The sequence below is a fragment of the Columba livia genome, chromosome 8, assembly GCF_036013475.1.
Source record: "Columba livia isolate bColLiv1 breed racing homer chromosome 8, bColLiv1.pat.W.v2, whole genome shotgun sequence".
NCBI classification, from domain to species: Eukaryota; Metazoa; Chordata; class Aves; order Columbiformes; family Columbidae; genus Columba; species Columba livia.
The window spans coordinates 12,599,466-12,618,959 of NC_088609.1; the positions used below are offsets into that span (position 1 = coordinate 12,599,466).

Genomic DNA, 19,494 nt, shown 5'->3' on the forward strand with positions numbered 1-19,494 from the left:
ATCAAAATGGGATAGAGATGAAGCGACAGAAGAACAGATTATGCCCTGAAGCCTCGTCTCTGGTTAAATCTCTATTCTATATACAGAGGGAGATCAAGAGAATACCTCAAGTGAAAACATTATATGGAAAAGAAAGTAAAAAATAAGTGGATAAGAGTAACCTGTGACTTGGAAGAAAAACTGCAACATCCCTCTGCAAATAAATACAAGTCAAGTGTAACAGGAAAGCCACAAGAGATAAGGGCCAGCATCTACTTCTTGTATAATGACGTCAGCTCATTCCTCACAGTCAGTGAGGTCATTTTCGACTTCAATCCTAATAAAAAAAATGATGATGGGAATGAAAAAGCAGAGTTAGGTCACCTTAGCTCTCCCCCCATTCTCCTCCCTCTTCATCAATTCCAAACAATTCAGAGTAAATTTGAAAAGTCATATTCTTTAGTAACTCTTTCGATTCCTTAAATGGAAATTCTTCAAGTAACAGAAATTCAGTTCCTTTCTTCAAGGGACAGCCTAATCACTCGACACTTAGCAATACTGTCAAATAGACCTGTCCCTTTAATACCTGTGTTGTAGTTTATTCTTCTATAAAATACCAATAACAAAGAATCTAAAGAGACTTAAGTAATTTATTATTTGCAGACCACTTGAAGATACTCCACTAAACAACACTGTATGTGCAAACTGGATTTTCAGCTCTCATTTGGAGAACCTGACATTCCAAGTTACTGTAAAATTTGCCTTCCCTGGCAAAGAGAACATTTGCATTACATGAGGCTGAATTTCAGCTGTCAGAGGCTAACATCAACCTTTGCTGCTAGCCCTAAAAGGCATGTAATATGTAGGTGCATCACTGTTAATGACACTGAAAATAAACAGTCATTCTTCATACGATTCCTTTCATCCTCCTACTTTGCAACAAGTACAGAAGCAGTGAGCAAAGACTCAATCACATATCTCTCCAAAGCTAAAAAGTTTAACACTACATACTCACATCTCAACTGATTACAACCGACTCCATAATATATGTTATTTTCCTTCTCATGAGTTAGCTGAGGTGTTTCTGTGGATGTTGCTAAGGTGCCTGAGTTAAGTAGGGTGAGCTTAAGCAGTTTAACATGATGTCTTTTCTAGTGCACTTAGGATGCAGAACTGTCACGTGAGCAGCTCAGCAAGCAGATACTGAGGTTAAAAAAAAACGTCTCTTAAGGACAATAATCTCTTTAGCTGGTACGTCAGGAGCTGAAATGAGACGTATGAACAAGCCCTGTTCTGTAATGCCCTTCTGCCAGGTAATCTCTGCTGCTGGCTGGCATGTAGGGTAAGTTGAGTTCTATTTCCTACCCGTTTGCTCATGGAGGGAACAAGCCTTGCAATACTTGCCTTCCCCTTTATCCTACAGCAATTATGTCAGAATGCTTTGAGGTCATAGCATAGACTTACATCTCTGGGTGACCACATTTCGAGATCCCATAATCTAGCCTTTGCTGATCACTCAGGTACTCATATTCCAGACCTTGCAATGTTTTAAACACAGTGGATTCACTTAAGATTTTTAAGGCTTACTTTTTATTATTTCTAAAATGACTGACAGATGATAGTTATAGGTCAAGAAGGAAAAAACTAGTAGGTGGATATTCATACTTCAGTATAGCATCTAAAGACTACATTAATTATTGTCTATTATAATTAATCTGTCAGTACCTACTTCTGCCAGTTAATTCCTTTGACTTTCCTCTGTCTGCACCTTGTTACTAGATCATGTTTCATGTTTTTAAGGACAGGAGACGCTGGCTGTTTGGAACTGGCAGCAAGTCATTTACATTTGGGCTTTGCTAAAATGACAGCAATCATCATTAAGACCAAATGTAAAAGCCAGGTTGGAGGAGGTTATAAAAAATTCAAGTGGCAGGCATTTCCCTTTCTATCTGACAGTTATTATTATTATAAGGCCATATGTCACTCTGTAAGACACAAAATTTAAACACAAGAGACAGGTAGAGTTCCACATCATGAACAGAGCACCTTTCCTCTACAGATGGTTTACTTTCTACAGATGGACAGAACTAAATTCAAGCTCTCACCGAACAGTTTCTCTACCAGCAGCCAAAGACATCACACATCCTCTCACTGTCAGATGCAATGTCCCAAAGTCAGTACCTCTGGCCAGGACACCCAATGCTGAGAAGGTGTTATTTTCAAATTGCTATCAATCCATCCCAGAAATAGCACCTACACCCCTATTTAGAGCAGGAAATACATCTCAGTATCTAAATCCTTGGATACTTTGAGGACTCATTCATTACCTGCAACTACCTAAGCTTAGAATTAGATAAAAAATGTATATGAAATGTTTCAATTAAGAAACACTAAATCGCAATATAATCAAAGATACTACTAAATAATTGAGATGAAAAAAAAAAAAAAAAGAACCTCAAAACATGTTAATCACAACTTTAGGCTAGCCTTACTTTACACACCTTTCAACACTAAGGCTGAAGACTTGTTTAAGAAATTTCATTCTCAGAAATTAACAAAGGGCTTTAATCATTACCAAAAATACACAATGGTCCTAGATGTATGTCCTAGAGTTAATTTTCTTCCTAGTAGCTGGTATAGTGCTGTGTTTTGGATTTAGAATAAAAATAATGTTGAAACACATTGATGTTTAAGTTGGTGCTGAGCAGTCAAGCACTTTTCAGCTTCTCATCCTGCCCTGCCAATGAGAAGGCAGGGAGTGCACAAGAACCTGGGAGGGGACCCAGACAGGACAGCTAGGACAGCTGACCCCAACTGCCCAAAGAGATATTCCATAGCATATGACATCATGGTCAGTATATAAACCAGAGGGAAGCTGGCCAGGGGTGACCACTGCTCAGGAATGGGCTTGGGAATCAGTCAATGAGCAGTGAGCAATTGCAGTGTGCATCACCTGTTTTGTATATTCTATTATTATTATTATTATTCTCTCTTCCTTTGCTATCCTATTAAACTGTCTTTATCTCAACCCATGAATTTTTCTATTCTCTCCCCCATCCCACTGAGGACGGCAGTGAGCAAGCAGCTGTGAGGTTCTTGGTTGCCAGTTGGGGTCAGACCACAACAATGTACTTACTTCCTTTATCCACAGCAATTTAGGTGGCTGCATTTCCACAGACATCACTCCCCCTACATAGCTCAAGACCCTGTGTTGCGTTGCATTGATGCGGTCAACTTGACTGACTGCACGATGGTCCATCCACATAATAACATTCCTGTAGTTTTGTCCTTGGGGAAAAAAAAAAAGTCTGGCTTAACCCCACCTCAATACTGTAAGTTACTAGACTTTAACCTGCTTCACACGACTACATAGGAAACTCAAGTTCTATTTGCTTTAATAATCCGCAGTGCATATCTAAAGATAAATTTCTAGTCCTCTGAGCCAACTTTGAGACATGCTGAGCACTGAGAACGCCAACTGAAATAAATCAGGCTTGTGAGCACCCAAGAACTTTGAAACACTATGCTCTTCTAGATTATATTTCATTCAAAGAACCCAAACTTCTTGACAAAGTATTTCATTAAAACTATAAAGAAGCATATTGGTGACTAAGAACTAAAAATGTGACAAAATCTGAGCAATTACGTTATAAATTGTAAATAACTCAGCTAGTCACCTAGCTGGATAGTTACAGGGATTCTCTTTCTTCTTCCGTTGTTACAAGACAACTACCCTACTTCCTTTCAGAAACACAGTTTCAGAGGGGTAATTTGTTGAAATGCTTTTATTTTCGACGTAGAAGGAATAAGCCTTTAGCAAGTGTGCATAACACATGAGAAGAAGTAGTAAAGAACATTTTATGAAATTAACCTACAGAGGACCTGCTAGACAGGTGGAACAGCAATCCAGATGACACTTCAGATTCCTCTCTTGCCAAGTACACCGCACACTCAACTTCATGCCACAGCAACTCATGCATAATATTGAAAACATACTCTAAGACAAGGCAGAAGTATGAGGCACACCACTATTTCTAACATGGATTGAAATACACCTTAGAACTGTGAGACTGCCTGAAACCACACCAACGCATGCCCATATCAGTGTCACAGTATTTAGTGCATTCTTGTCTTTTTTATTTAACACCACTGCATAAACTCAAACTTCTTGGGAATATTGGAGAATAAAAAAATGATAAATGAATTTGACTCAATAGATCAAAATAGCCCCAGACATCCTCAGGCATTCAAAAGATCGTAAGAGACTCTCAAACTGGAAAAGTAAATAAACCTCATCTAAATTTAGTGAAGGACATTTTGGGGGCAAAGATGGTCGTATAAGAAAGATAGGAGGAGATGACAAACAGACCTGAGAATAGAAAGGCAACACCAAGAGAATTGTGATTATGGCACTGTAAGTACTGATTTAGCACACACCTAATCTTAAATAGGATTCACTGGAGAAAAAAAAAAAGTGCATCACAGACTTTTTCTTCTGAATCATCTACTTAAAAACTAATTTAAAAAAAAAAAAAAAAAAAGGTTTTTTAGAGAAAGGTCTCAGACTTTTTCTGAAGTTTAGCATTGTCCTAGACAAAGACAAAAAACCAGTGCAATAAAATACACAAGCTGAACCTCTTGCCTGCAGCTCCAGGACAGAGTAAGCAGTTAAACCATACTAACACTACATTTTTAGCATTCCTTCAGCCAGTGTGGATGGGTATTTATACACACCAGGAAAGTCATGATTAGTAAAGTCTGAAGGAGGAGTAAATGCACAAAAGAAAAATGAGCATAGGTTTCTATAAGCAGGAGTCTTTCTGAGCCAGGGTTAATGACTTTGATCTTAGGATGCCAAACATTTAGCCAAAAGGTAAGTAATTTAATTTTGTAGCAGAACTAGAATAATAAAATCAGAACAAAAACCACTTGTAAAAAAGATTTTCTATGATCTCTCTCTCCAAGACTCAACCCCGTAACTTGGCATTTAGATGAAATTGTACATTCACTCACATCAGTGAAAAAACATGTACAGTAACACCGATTTTTGTGCTGGAGTCCTACCTTCACAGTTGACCGCCAAAGGTTGGAACTGTTTATCCACAACAACAAGGGAACACGTAGCATCAAAACCAACGCCTCGAATCCAGCTGGCATCTACTCCACAGACAACTTTCTGCAAGCACACAAAACACACATGAATAAAAATATGTCCATATATATGCAGGTACCATGTGAACTAACAAGTACAGAAAATGAGTTACAAGTTAGAAATGCAAGCTCAAACTCCTAAATTTTTGAGATTCAGTATTCTCTAACACCTCTAATCAAAAATATGCCAAATTACCAAAAATTCTTTCTTTTTCAAAGCTGAATTCAAAGGTCCATGAAAAGTTCTTTAATGGCTTTTTAATCTTACTGGCCATAGTCCCAGATGAAAGCAGGAAGCACAAAAATATCAGAAAATAAAGGTAGTAGAAAAGTAGTAATGTTAATTTTCTCTCTTTTCTGAAAACTTGGACTTGATCTGCATGTGAAACATGGACACAGGATTAGGGCCAAGTGTCTCCATGTTACTTCATTCAGTTTCCACCTGTGGAAAATTGATCTTCTAGAATTTCTTTGGTAATACTGTGCCACAGCTTTGTCTTGCAATAGTGAACTATCCCAAGGTCAAAGCCCATAGCAGTGATAATACCTCTGCAATACAAATCTTTTCAAAAACTATGCTACCAAAAGTTTAGATAGCACACTTCTGGGAAAATATTAAAAAAAAAAAAAGTCACCACCCAAAATGTCTGAACTTCGTGGCTTCCAGCAGCACTGGAAAAAAACCCACAACACCCACATGTATTAAAAGCCAAGCTGCAAGACACCTAAAATGTAACACAGTAATAAATTGCCACTTCTCACCTTCAATAATATATCATTGTTTTAGTTAGTACTATAATGGAAGACTTTCACTAGACTTTAGCTACAGTGCGGGTCTCTTATTGGCTCTGTAAAGCTGTACTTTCAAAGACCATATTTTATTGCTTAAATACAGAAATTGTATTTACAGAGGTCCAGAGCAAGAACAAAGAAATTCAAAATGAGAAAAATCAAATCAGCAGAATAAGAGACTTGCTCTGCTTTAACATCGAGCTGGTTTTCCTTATCAGTTCTGTCACTCCCTTATTTTTCTTCCTCCCCCTTCCCCTCATCTCCTTTATCTCAGGGCATTTCTGCAGAGCCAAGCTCATTAATGTTTGAAAAGGCTGATCAATAACAAGAGAATGGGTGAACTGTCCATCTGCAAATTACCAAGCATACCATGAATATTTTAAAAGCCAACCTTAGAACATAGAGCAGGTTGGGGCTTTATTAAGGATGAAATGGCCCAAATGTGCATTGGCAAGCAAGGTCACTAATTTACTTTTATCACCAGCATGTACAGGCAGATCCTTGGATCAGAGGGTACAATTTTCCCTTATGGTAAGGTTTATTACCATCTGGTTTTATTCGTGATACTATCCACAAATGTATACAATTTATCTTGGTCTTAGAATAGTGGATCCCTTTACAATGAGGATCACAGGTGAGACACTATGTTAGGCACCATCCACAAACCAGTTTAGAATTTCTCTACAATAAACGCTCCTTTGTGACTCCAGTGCAGCCATATCCTAAAGGTGCCTTTAATGCACACAGATGGTTACAGGTTATACATTAATACAGAATGCACAGAATTGAATCTTAAAGACCAGTGACTGGAAGGCCTTAAACTCTCAAATCTTCAAGAACAACCTAAACATTTATCTTATTTTCCTTTGCATACCTTTGTGACTGAGCAACAAGCAGCCCATATGTCTGCAGAGGATTGCTCATAGTGGTCTGGTTGGGGCTCCCAAATTTGGATTGGCCGATCTGCATGTGCCACTACTGTCCCAAACTCATCCACCAAAGCTGCGCGAACACTTGCTGACCCAACATCAATTCCAACGTAGTATTTTACTGGAGCCTGCTTCTCACTGTGCATTTTTTAATAAAATCTGTTTGGGGAAAATAAAAAACAAGGGGGTTAAAAACAGATAAAATGCCTGATGATAGAAAGCTGTGCTGAACAGGACATGAGAGATGCTGTGCAGACACTTTGCTTGATAAATCTTTTTTGCAGCAAGTCTTCACTTGGTATTTTTTAATTAGTTTCCAAGTCTTGGAATGCTTGTACTTTCTTTCTTCAAATGTTTGTATGTAAGTTGCATGGCACAGAAGCTCCTGAAAAGCAGATTTTAATTTGGTATGTAAGATCATGCATGCACTCATACAATCAGGGAACTGAGATGTAGTCATACTGTATCGTGCCTGCATAATGGGAAAAAGAGGGAAGGAGGTAGGAAGGGAAGAGTGCAGTTCCAAAAGCAGCAGAAATCGGGAGCTGGTGCTTTATACAGAAGGGAAAATTCAATGCAGAGACTCCTAAGTTTTCCTGAATTCTGGTAGATTAGGAAGTTGCTGGTGCCTGCTAAATTGGATCCACCTCTGGACAAGACAGCAAGAACCACTACTGATACAGCATTGCCTCAATGCAAACAACTTATACTCCAGAAGCGGTGAAGGGGTGGTGTGCCTGGTTCTACTGAACCTGCACAGAAGACAAGCGAGGAGCCAAGACCTGCTCCCTCCCATAGAGCCAACCAGATAGTGAATGGCATCTTATTGCTGATTGAGACAGCAAGTCAGGCTGAATTTCTGCAAAATCTGGAAACAGTTTCTCCTTCAAAAACATAGTGCTGTGATGCTGATAATTAAAATAACTAAGTGGCAATCTGGTAAACATTACTCAATCTTAAGCCCTCCAAAGGAATAGAAAAACAAACAAACAAAACCAACCCTCAGACACATGGTGTGAACTGTGGGGCTGTCACATGCAGGGACAGGAGATGGACTTAATGATCCTTGTGGGTCTCTTCCAACTGAGGGCATTCTATGATTCTACGAAGATTTAGATCTTATCCTATGACTCTGTGATCTTGAGTACAGGTCAAGATCCATCCTTGGGTGGCAGTTTGAACACAGTATTGGCACAATGTTCACATATTGGCTGTTCACATATTTGGTTGGCTTGTAACCACTGCTGTTGATGGCTACTACAAATCTATTATCACTAGAGTTAGAGCTATCAGGCAAAATAAAAAAAGAAAAAAGGGGGAAAAAAAAGTCAGTCCCCTACATCAGAAAACTCCAGGCATCGTCCCAGAAAATAACTAAGCAGTGTAAGAGCTGAATTAGGACAGTTTCATTTGTACTTAAAGCAGCATAAGCCAACACCTTGGCTAAAGAAAACTACCCAACTGCCCCTCATCTGACCCCTTAAATGGTTCATGGAAATGTGGTTGATCTGTTGAGGTCTGTTACCACAATCTGTCCCATACAATCATTTCGCCTCAATCTGCCATCTCATGCTTAGACTACTGCTGCTGGGGCCAGGGACCAATTTTTTGTTCTTCATTTGGACAGCATTAACATGAGGGAGTCCTGGTCCCTTACTAAAGCTCCTAAGCAGCCCAGTGCAAACCAAAGCAGTTATCATACCACATTCTGCATGCACCATGGTGGGGTGGTCACAAGAGGAAGTTTTACAGATCATTCGCTATCAGAAACTACAAAAAACTCAGTTACAGAGCATATTGTGGTACTCACGGAAATACTAGCTACTTTCTCAGCATTCCAATTCTGCCCAGTAGATTAGGTGCAATACATGCTAATCTTGTTAAGCAAGGTCATCTGTACAAGTGATGAGCAATCAGCTAAAAATAATGGTGTGCCATGAGTCTAACACCTAGGAATATTGGCAAGAAAGCTCGCTGTGTTTTCTTGGCCCTGGCTTGATGACCTGGTCAGACTAACAAAAGCTAGTGCCTCAGTCGCAGAGAGGACAAATCTCCTGGTATCAGTGATTAATACTGCATCTGTCAGCTGGGGATACTTACAGCACTCAGCGTCTTCCCCTTAGCCCTTGGCTGTAAAAGCAGTTTTAAGACATGATTTTCAACAGATGATGTTCACTTTTTAATTTTGCACTCCATCTCCTCAAAGCTTAAAAGGCTGGCTGCAGATGCTGCTAGCTACTTGCAAGAAATGTTACTATAAAGAAATTCCATAAGACTGTTCCTGATACTATCTCACTAATTTCTCCATTTTTCCCTACATCGGCACTGCCTTTAGCTGCTGACTCATAAAAAGAAGAGAACAAACCAAAAACTGTAAAGCATATTTAAAAAAAAAAAAACATAAACAAACCTTTCTTACTTTTCACAGAATACAAATAGCAAAAGGAGTGTTTTACACTTTGCCTCCTTCTCACACACACAGTATTATTCTACATTTTTATCCCTCTTCCTTGTATGGCAGCCTTGATTTTAGCTCATTAATGTGTTTTTGCTACTTAGAGAACAAGCTTAACAGATGTTAGAGAATTAAGCTCATAGTACCTCCTACTCAGCACTTAAAATTATAGCTTTGCATTGGATTCTTCCCACAAACATTTGAAACCTGAAACCCAATCAGCCCATGTAATGTTTACTTTCTTTTTCTCCTTACTAAGCAACCAGGATGAGCACGTGTGAGTGACTGCGCAGGAAGCAGAGTCTGTTTATACTGCTCCAGAAGTACGTATCAGCCTATGCATATCAACTATCTTATTTCTGTAAAGCAGTGGACATAAGAAAGAATTAAGTGACAGAGTCGAAAACCAAGAACTACAAACCTATCTTAACCATTTTCTCTCTGAGTAAAGCTCACCTAGAGCTACAAAGCAATACTTCAATTTCTTACCAAAAAGAAGGCTAGAAGTAAATATTAATCCTTTTTTCAAGCACGGCAAGCACTAAGTTACCAAGGCTGTTCAAAGCATAGCGTCTCTGCAATAGGATCTGATCTGCGTGCAAAAACATAATTTGATGCCAAGGGTTTTTCTGGAATACCAATCACTTGGTATGCCACCTACTTGTCAGCTGGATCCACAAAAAGCACTGTCATCTCTAGGTCATCAGTGTCACCAGTTAGGGACTGTGCTTAAAGGTATTTCTTGAGAACTTAAGAACTCAGCAGTGAGGCTGGTGGAAAATATTTAGCCAAAGTACTTCAATAAGAATTTAAAGAGGAATGTTTTAATTCAGTTTTGTTTACAGAAGATTCCTCTGGTACAAGAGGAAGCTCCAAATCAGAAGTGAAGAAACTCTTCAACGGAGTTCAGAGGTAGAAGAAGGTCCCAGCAAAACCTTCTTGTTTCAGAGTCTGCACTCCAACCTTCATTGCCACGTGCAAAAAAACTTTATTATGCAAATGAAACCGTGGTTTGGATTTGTTAATCTATTGGATTCTTAGCATACAGCTTCTGCAGTCAATACAATAATGAGAAAACAGCAAACCAGAAAACCAGTTGAAATAAGTCCTAAATGTCCAGTCAGACAGGTCAATTCCTTGAGCACAATATTCCTAACAAACCACAAAAATATTTGATGCATTTGATGTTTATGGACTTCCAGAGTGGTGGAAAGCAGTGGTGATAATACCACTGCGTTCTACACCCCTGAAGTATCTAACTCAGGAAACCTGGCTTCCTGCAGACAAGAAAAAGGCCTCCAAAACTTCATTACAGCTTTACCTATCCATTGCAGCATTGAGGCCTCATTTTTACAACTTATTATTTGAATTTGCAAACAGAAAGAGAGGAAGAGAGGAAAAATAAAAAAAAATTAAAAGACATCTCCAGCTTGACTGTGTTAGTCCATGACTACAACTGCTAAGACAGGACAAGAAGCCAAAATTCCCTCCAAGCACTAAAACAGCAATGGCCTCTTTCTTCGCAAATCTCAGCAGGGACAGAATGGGTTTTCAAACAAGCGTTTATGATCAAAGGGCTGCAGCATATGATAAATATTTATATGGCCCATTAAATAATAGTCTGTATAAATATTATTCAAAATGTGTGTGCTGGAAACCACAGACTTCCCAGTTTATCCTTAAACAAATGTGCTAGTTTTCCCACATAAGCAATGAAAAAAAAAAGGAGGGGTGAAACTGTCATTTGCAAAAATATTTCTTTAAAAAAGAAAATCCTCTACATTGTTTAATTTAAAAGAAATGACTAAGTAACCAGATGATTGTTTCATTACAACTAACTAGTCTTCCTTTACTTCATGGTTATCAAATCACCCAGACGTACCTTTCCGTTAAAGCTACAGTACAGGAAGGCTGCAAAATCACATGCACTCAGGATGAAGCTCAGCAGAAGTATTTATCAGCAGCAAGTATAGAATTTGTGGTGTCGTGTGCTTTAAATACAAGGAATTACAAAGGACTGGCATGTCTGTTTTAACCTTTGATCTTTGGAACACTGCAGCCTGCGCAGACCAGAGATCATGGATAAACAGTATGTTTTTAGTAGCGCAGCTGTGCTTTGCTATGGATTACTGGGAAAAAGATTAACAGGCTCAAATTAGGCTTCACAATCTTAGTGTGAAAAGATCTAAATATGTTAAATAAAAGCTGGTTTTCAACTGTAGGATATAAAACAAAATAAGCATTTTTGACATTATATTGGAAATTCATAACTTTGCTGGCTTTCCAGTATTACAAAAAACTAACAAAACTGGTGGTGGTAGAATGGTAAACCTCTTCTTGAAGACAGTGAACTCCCTTTCCTCTTCCAGGATCTTTAATTCCTGTTTGGATGTGAACAGACAAAGGCGGCACATGTGTGTGTGGGAGAGTGTGAGCAGATGGGGAATTCTAACGCTGCGTTGAAGGGCAGCACTAATATAGAATAATACCTTTAAATGCCCAAGGGACTATGCTATAACTATCAACAAGCATTTACTTTTCAGCTACCAAACAGCAAACAAAACAAAAACAAGGAACAAAAGCACACCTCATCTCTCCTTTTCCCCTCCCAAAAGAGAAACACGTACATGCAGGAGATACCTGTCTTAGGAATGTGAGGACTGTGTTAACAACAAAATTGGAATAAATAAAAACCAAGCTGAAGAAAGTATGCTTCTTCACTCAACACCAAAGACTTCTTGATAGTTTCATCCATTCTCTGGTAAATTCTGTGGAGCTTCTTTGTATCTTAGAACAAGTAAAAGCAGCTGCAAATAGTGGAAGAGACCTCATTTTAGTAGTACAACAGAATCAGACCATAATACCTAGATTGTTCCACCAAAACCTTCCTATATTACCCTTCCCAACATTGTAACATAGTCTCAATAAATGTCACCACAGGACAGATGATATTCTACCACTTTCTAGTATCTTGGTTTCTCTCTATGAATAATTCACTGTGTACTAATCTTCTGTAATGTCTCTCCATATCTTTTTCTTTTCCCTTTCTCAGTGTCCAAGACAAAGCCATTACTTCATTGCTGCCTTCTGCCCTTTAATTCTATCTTCTGTATTTCAAATACCTTCAGGCCAAAGTACTTCCACCTGCTCTGATATAAAGCAAGGCACATTCCAGTTTATCCTGGTGTAACTAATTAGCAGAGAAATGAAAATGACTACGCAAATTATTCTAAGAAAAAGATCCAATTTTTTTTTTCAGCTTTTACTGCCTACAGAGATATCTCACGAACAGCAAAACATGTCAGCATGACCAGTGTCAACAAATATCTTAAATGTATGACAGAGTCGTTTTCCTTTATAATCTGCTCTAAAAGTGATTTCTACTAAAACAGAAAAATGATGCTTGCCTTCCAGTTCCTCTCTTGAACTGATACTAGCAGATACAGCCCACAGTACCATTGATCAAATAAGAACAACGGCATTTTGGACCCCGATTAAAGAGCATGGCTGCACTGGGTTAGATGAAAGGTCCAATTAGTACAGTGTCGTGCCACAAAGAGCAGAAGCCATAAGAAAAGCATATGCCTGCCCTTTTCATCCAGTGATACCTCCCCAGGACACCTTCCTCCTCCTGCTATCTATAGTAGAGGCACTTTCTGAGTCAGAAATTTTATCTTTAGGATTAGCAGACCTTGAAGGTTTTTTCCTCTACTAATTTGTTTGTGGTCTTTTTGAATCCAGGGAAACTTCTGCAAGTGCAAACTACAGCAGTAACAAGTTACAAAGTTCTGTGTAAACAATGCAAGAAAAAGTACTTTCATTTGCTCTGAGCGTGCCACTTGCTAGTTTTGATGTGCCCCAGTTCCTGAGCTAGAGGAGAGATTAAAAAATTGCTCAGTTTTACCTTCTCCATACAGTCATTACATTGCATTCTGAATCGTTTCCAAAAGGCCTCACTGCAGCTACCTACAGACCATGGGTGATGAGCTGAACTCATAACATTAACATGGCCAGCTAAGTCAAAAGACATTTTTCTGCTCTCTGTTCATAGATGTGGCAATAATAAGTATCATAATACAGTGCAGTAGCAAGTACTAATAAGCAGCAACTAATGATCCCAAGACCACTTTGGGCAAGTACTGCTCAGAGATCCTCGCAGCAGAAAAACAAAATGCTGGTGACAACTGGCAGGAACAGAGATGTCCAGCTATGGAACGCCAGGGATTTCAAACTGCAAGCAGTTCCCAAAACACTGGCCCTCAAAGCGTGTCTAAACAAAGGAATCTGGGAGCTCCTCCTGACTACATGCCTGGAGAAGACTTAAGGCTACTGCTCACCCTGGTTTTCTTTGGAAGGAAGATCAAGGCACCCACGCAGTTGCTGCATGCCCCAATAGGCTCTGCATTGCACGGGTGCCAGACCAATGCCACAGCATGCCTCACAGAGCAGCCAGGCTGCCTGGGCCGAGACTCTGAGACCAGAGACAGAGCAGCAATATCACTAGGTTATCAACGTGACAGCGGTAAACTGGGCTGCCCCATTTATTCACCAGCCTGTAACTACAGTGCACAAAAGAAACAAGTTCAGCTCACTTTCTCTGTGCTTCATTGCTTCTGTAACACCAGTAACAGCAGGAAACAGCTGCAGAGGGGAGTTCTCAGGAAAAAGGAAGGCTGAGCATAGAGCCACGAGAACACACAAAATAAGATGAGAAGACACATGCTACTGGAGAAACCCAACAGATCAATTTCCTCTGGGGCTCTCTTGGCCCTACTTGGACTGGGTCTTCACTTCCAAAGCTGGGTCTGATCCTGCATCTATTAAATCAGTGGCAAAACTCCCAGCCACCTTAGTAGCTCAGGATTAAACTCTTGACGCTTGCGAATATCACAGGTGCGCTCACACGCCTGCAGGATTTTGAATGCTTGCATAACCTACAATTTGTCAAAGAGAGGAAATGCTGATCAGTTTATGCCAAGACACAATTCCCACGCAGGAAAGCCTAAGGAACAGCAGCATCCTTTCTTCTCCACAGCCTGAAAACAGCAATCGATACAATTCAGGGACACCAACCTATTTAGATCCATTCCCTCCTCTGACACTGCAGCTGCATGCATCCCTAAAGGCTGTGCTAACGATCTGGCAGACAGACGTGTCCCAAATGACACTGCAGAAAGAAGCTCTGAAAGAAGACACTATCTTGTTTACATTGACTGTGAGGGGAAAAATAATGCCATCTGACTATTCCATAAATTCTAGCTGTAACAACTTCATGACTAGTTGAAAGGAGGCAACAGGCTCCAAAATGACTGATAGATCCAAATGTTTGGATCCATCAGCTTATTAATCTAATGCTAAGGAAGATCCTTCTTATTCCTGTATCTCTATCACTTTAATGTACTCCATGCTGGGCAGAAAGAATAATCTCTGTTCATTGCCTTTAAAAAACAGGAAGATTCCTGTAATGTGACTTTTATATTTTTTCATTCTCAGCTATAATGGAAATGGAGAACTAATAATTAAAAAAACAAACAAACAAACAAACAAACAAACACCACACCAAAACACACAAACAAGCATACAGTGAACACATCCCTAGCATAATAAGGTTAATTTACAAGATATCTGTTAAAATTATAAAATATAACTTGGAGTAGAATACAATTCAAAAGGTACAATTACAGTTCATTTAACCATATACACCCAAGCTTTAAACTGCATTCCTGGAGCAAACCGGCCTTGGCACCATGAGCTTCAGTGCAGGGTACCTGGAATGTGGGGTAAATCAAGTCATTATGCTACTTTGGATACCAAATTACACATTTTAGGTTAGTGCTGATACTCTAACTTCAACCACATCTATAGATTCTAATTCTGCATCAAGGTTGAATTTGGCCCTGCTATGTGATTACGTATCAGTAGATCAGTATAAAAATAATTTATTCTGAGTTCACAGTTTTATGAAATGACAGAACATCAAAATTAGCATTCTGGCCAATATCCACTGCATTTCCCATCAAGGCTTACACATTTAAGCATCATCTGAACCAACTGTCTATAATTATTCCTGGCAGATACTGGAACACTTAGGCCAGTAGTAAATGCAACAGCGAAATCAATTTTTAAAGACATGCTGTAAAACATATCTTTCAGGATGCTCAGCCCAGAAGCAAACATGTGTCTATAAGCCAAATTCAGAGTTTACTGTATTTTTTCACTCTTGCATAGTAACAGCATGAGAAGAATGACAGCCCTAAGTAATCTGTCATTTTAAAATTAAACATTTATTTGGGGTGCAATTCCAAGAACACTAGACCTGAAGTTTCTGCCATGACTATTTAAGAGGAAGGGAGGCTACACATTAGCTTCAGTTTAAAATAAATAAATAAATAAACGAAAACTCCACACAAAAATCAGATATCTAGATAGGCCATACATACGTAACTCGTCTACATCTCTTTCTTTTCCACAGTGAAAGAAGAATCACTTCTGAAGCCAGCGAGTTCTCTTTCTTCTCCCTACATACACAGCTGGGGAGGGTTTGTTTATTTGTTTTGGTTTTATCAATGCAAAATCTGTCTTCTAATGATCCTCCCAGTCTCATAATTTCAAACTCCCACAAAGACAAACAAGCCTGAAAGGGTACCAGGCCAACACCTCTCTGTAAATTCCCTTCAATTGTGTTCTCAAAACATCTCAGAAGTCAAGAACTGGTAAGCTTGCTTGCCTCAAACAGCTGAAGGTCACAAATTTTCAAACTTCATTTTATGAACAGTCTGAGTACTTTCCCTTTCACATATGGAAATACAGAGGGGACACTGAAGGCAGCTCAAGACACCAACCAGAAGTTATTAACAAGAGCCAAAAAAACCAGACAATGCTGATCAGAGATTTTCCTTTGAAAATGAAGCTCAGAAACACCTTTCTACCAAGGCCATGCCACTACTGTGATTTTGCACACCAGGCTCTTTGATGTTCAAGTGGCAGGTACCAGGGAAAAATTGAAATGTGCGTCATTAGAAAAGCCCAAGATACAAAACAGGAACACACAGGAGAGCTATTCTGATCCTCTCCTGTAAATCGACTACTACTCAGGAAACAGATCAACCTCTAACAGAATCAAAAGAACACTTAAAGGAAGAATGGCTCATGGAAAGAGAGAAAACAGACTCACTGAGGAAGTACAAGAAACAAAACAGATAAGTGCCCTTTTTTGGGAAGAGATTGATTATTTTCAAAAGAACCAACATTTTAAAATTATAACTTAGCTGAGGACTGTTAGAAACACAGGACAGAGTAACAAAAGTGTCTAAGAACACACATAAAAACTTCACAGCATAGCACTAGTTTATTTAGTCTCTCCTGACACTATAAATTTATTTCTGCCCTGATTCTTACAGCTGGGAACAGCTGTACCCACAAGAACCCGATTCCCCCTGTTTTCCTCTTTCATCCTCCTATCCCAGGCACCCTTCCTAGGAAAAAAAAAAACAAGCGGCTTTATTTTTTCTTACCATATGCCAGTACATATTCCTGAAGGGGAACATTAGCATTTAAAGACACTTTAAATTTTCAATGTTTTTTGTACTATATTTAAGTACATTTAGGAGGAAAACAAAAAAAAGAAAAAGTTCATTTCAATAAAATAAGCAAATGGTCTTCAAGGATGAGGAAATACATGAGGAGGAAAAACGAGACCACCTTCACAGTAACCTGTCTATTACTTTCTAAGAACCTCAGAAAGGAGAGAGCCCTGCTTTCTCCATTCATTTCTTAAGTGTTCTCCAGAGAAGAAGCACTGACGCTAAATTTCTTAAACTAGCTAACAAATCCCAGGCACCTCAGATGAAAAAGAATCTGCCAGGTCACCAGTTCCTAAGGGGTGCAGAGCACATCACTAGCAAGGAAGACAGCCATTCCAGGGGTGTCTGGAGCCAAGCACAAGTAAATTTCACCAGGTTATTGGGGTGGGCTGCATGCCAGTCCATAAGCTTTATGAGAACGCAGGAGCAACTGCCACGTAGAGAAGACGGTGCTACAAAGGTGTGAGAAAGCGGAGCTGCAAAAGGACAGTGCGAGCAAGAGGAGGAAGGAGGAGGCGAGAGGATACCAGTGCCAGAGATACAAGGCTGGAAACCACCAACTTGAGTAAGGGCAAGAAACACATTTATGGAAACCTCCCAGGGATTTGGAGGATTAAGCAAGTATGTGATGTATGGTGTCCCTTCTGCCTACATCAGGTCACCCAAGTGCCGCCATTTAAAGCTGAGGGAAAGGCAGGAGGAAAGATGGTGACTCCTACACCAAGGTCCGCAGGAGGAGGCACGGGGAGGCCGCCATGTGCCCGCACCAGCCCTGCAAAACATCCAGTGCCTTCCCAGGCACCGCACACCCCCCGAGGAGGGCCTGTCAATGCCAAGGGCCTGTGAAAAAGGGCAGACCCGTTCTCATTAAATTCAGGCGTTATATATAGGCTGTGCTGTTGAGAAACATCAGTAAAAGCAAACTTTGGGAAGCCAAGCGGGGAGATGAGAATGTAAATCCTATAATGCTCCACCAGCTACACAAAAACCAGGCTCTGACAGCGACTAAGAACGGTTTCAACACACGCCCTGAACAAGCCACATGCAGCCCGGGGGCGCAGCGAGGGGGGGGGTTCCCTGGGGAAAAAGCCAGCGGGGGGGTGTTACACGCAGACACCACAGGGCTTTTAATTAAAACTCAACACCGCAAACGCGACGGAGTTTCTCAACCAGCAGCGAGCACCTCACGAACGGGGAAGGAGTTTTCTGAACGTCACCGCGGAGCCCTAGAGAGGGGGCCGGGCTGGGTGGGAAGCCCGGCGGTGCCTGACGAGGCCGCCTGCTCGCGCGACCACCGTTAACGGCCGCAACGGCCGGCGGCGGCGCGCGGGGGCTGAGGGGGCGCGCGGGGGCTGAGCAGAGCCCGCCCGGCCGGCGGCCACCGGGGCCTGGCGACTGCCAGTCACTTACTTGTCCAAACTCAAACACTATATTAGCTGCGCAGGGAGCGGGCTACAGAAACCGCGCTTTTCCTGACAGGGCAATTTCCCGACCGCCGGCCGCTGCCGGGAAGCCCACCGCCCTCCTTCTCCCCCCGCGCTTGCGCTGCCGTCCCCCCTCCCGCGGTGGGGCGGGGAAGGAGAGGCGGGAGAGGCCGAACCTCCCCCGCTCGCCTTTGAAGGCCGCGCCGGCTGGTGCCGGCATCTGGTTTGCATTTGGGGGCCCGCGTGTGGAGCTGGGCCCGGGCTCTGCTGTGTGTCAGGCGGAGCTGTCGAGCTGCGCTGCCCTGGAGAGCCCGGCGAGCGCTGTGCCCTGTCAGGAATTCAACTGATACCAGTGCTTTTGCCTCGGAAAGGGAATCGTATTTCTCCTTTATTTAAAAGCGAATAAAACAGAAACAAGGAAGGGGGTTGGGTCTTTTCGTTAAAGGAGACGTTGCTAAGTCGTGTTTCTCAGCTGCAGCGCCGTTGCCTTGTAAGATTGCAGAAATACTGGGGGGTTCAGAAGCATTTAACTTTTAAGCAGTGTAAGAAGCCACACCAAGCGCCAGGGGAAGAATAAACACAAGGAATCAAGCAGAAGGGTATGTCTGGACCAAGGACAGTCTGAATCATCCCCCTCCTTGACCCATAAATACATAATTGCTTCTTAAATAAATAAAACAGGGCAGCAAGCCATGAGATGAGTTTTCTCTGTGGGTTACTCCATTTGGGAGTTTTACCTGAAAAGGTGGAAAATTCCTGATGTGAGGAATAAACTCCGATTTCATTTAAGATTTGTTGAAAATGCAGGACAGGGCAGCAGAACCCACTCAAATGCATCCCTTGAAAATGGGCCAGCACCACGTCCCTCACTGACCCACGCAGGGAGGAGCGGGTGGAAACCCTCACACTCCCACCGTGTCCCAACGCTTCTCAAGATGCCCCAGGGAGCCACCACGGATTTTTTTTTCCCTGTTATCCCCCAAATATTCTACAGCAGGAAATATTATAGCAAAAAGCTGTCTTGCAACACGTCCAGAGTTTTCCCACTTAGGCCCAGGCAGAAATTCTGCAGGAACAACCTTGCTCAGGGAAAGATGAGTGTTGTCTTGTGGTCAGAGCACAGGGTTCGTGGTTGGGAGCTGTGGGTTCTCATTCCAGCTTTGCCATTGAATCATTTTGAG

General features: G+C 41.0%; 1 protein-coding gene across 41 annotated transcripts in view; it reads right to left on the bottom strand.

Moving 5' to 3' along the window:
* FGGY (FGGY carbohydrate kinase domain containing) overlaps window positions 1–19,494 on the bottom strand; it is a 309,627-nt gene that overhangs the window by 116,141 nt on the left and 173,992 nt on the right. For 31 of the 41 annotated variants that reach the window (XR_010474282.1, XM_065072026.1, XM_065072061.1 and 28 more), the window contains 3 exons: window positions 6,797–7,010; window positions 5,044–5,155; window positions 3,116–3,267 (listed from right to left, as the gene is read on the bottom strand). Coding sequence is in view for 40 of the 41 variants with exons in the window: in XM_065072026.1 (XP_064928098.1) it covers window positions 3,116–3,267; window positions 5,044–5,155; window positions 6,797–6,997 (465 nt within the window). In the remaining variant the exon portion in view is untranslated. Of the gene's footprint in view, window positions 1–3,115; window positions 3,268–5,043; window positions 5,156–6,796; window positions 7,011–11,188; window positions 11,876–11,946; window positions 14,812–15,746; window positions 16,653–18,072; window positions 18,207–18,299; window positions 18,677–19,494 lie in introns of those variants that run through there. The other 10 variants (XM_065072063.1, XM_065072064.1, XM_065072065.1 and 7 more) reach the window with 8 other exon arrangements.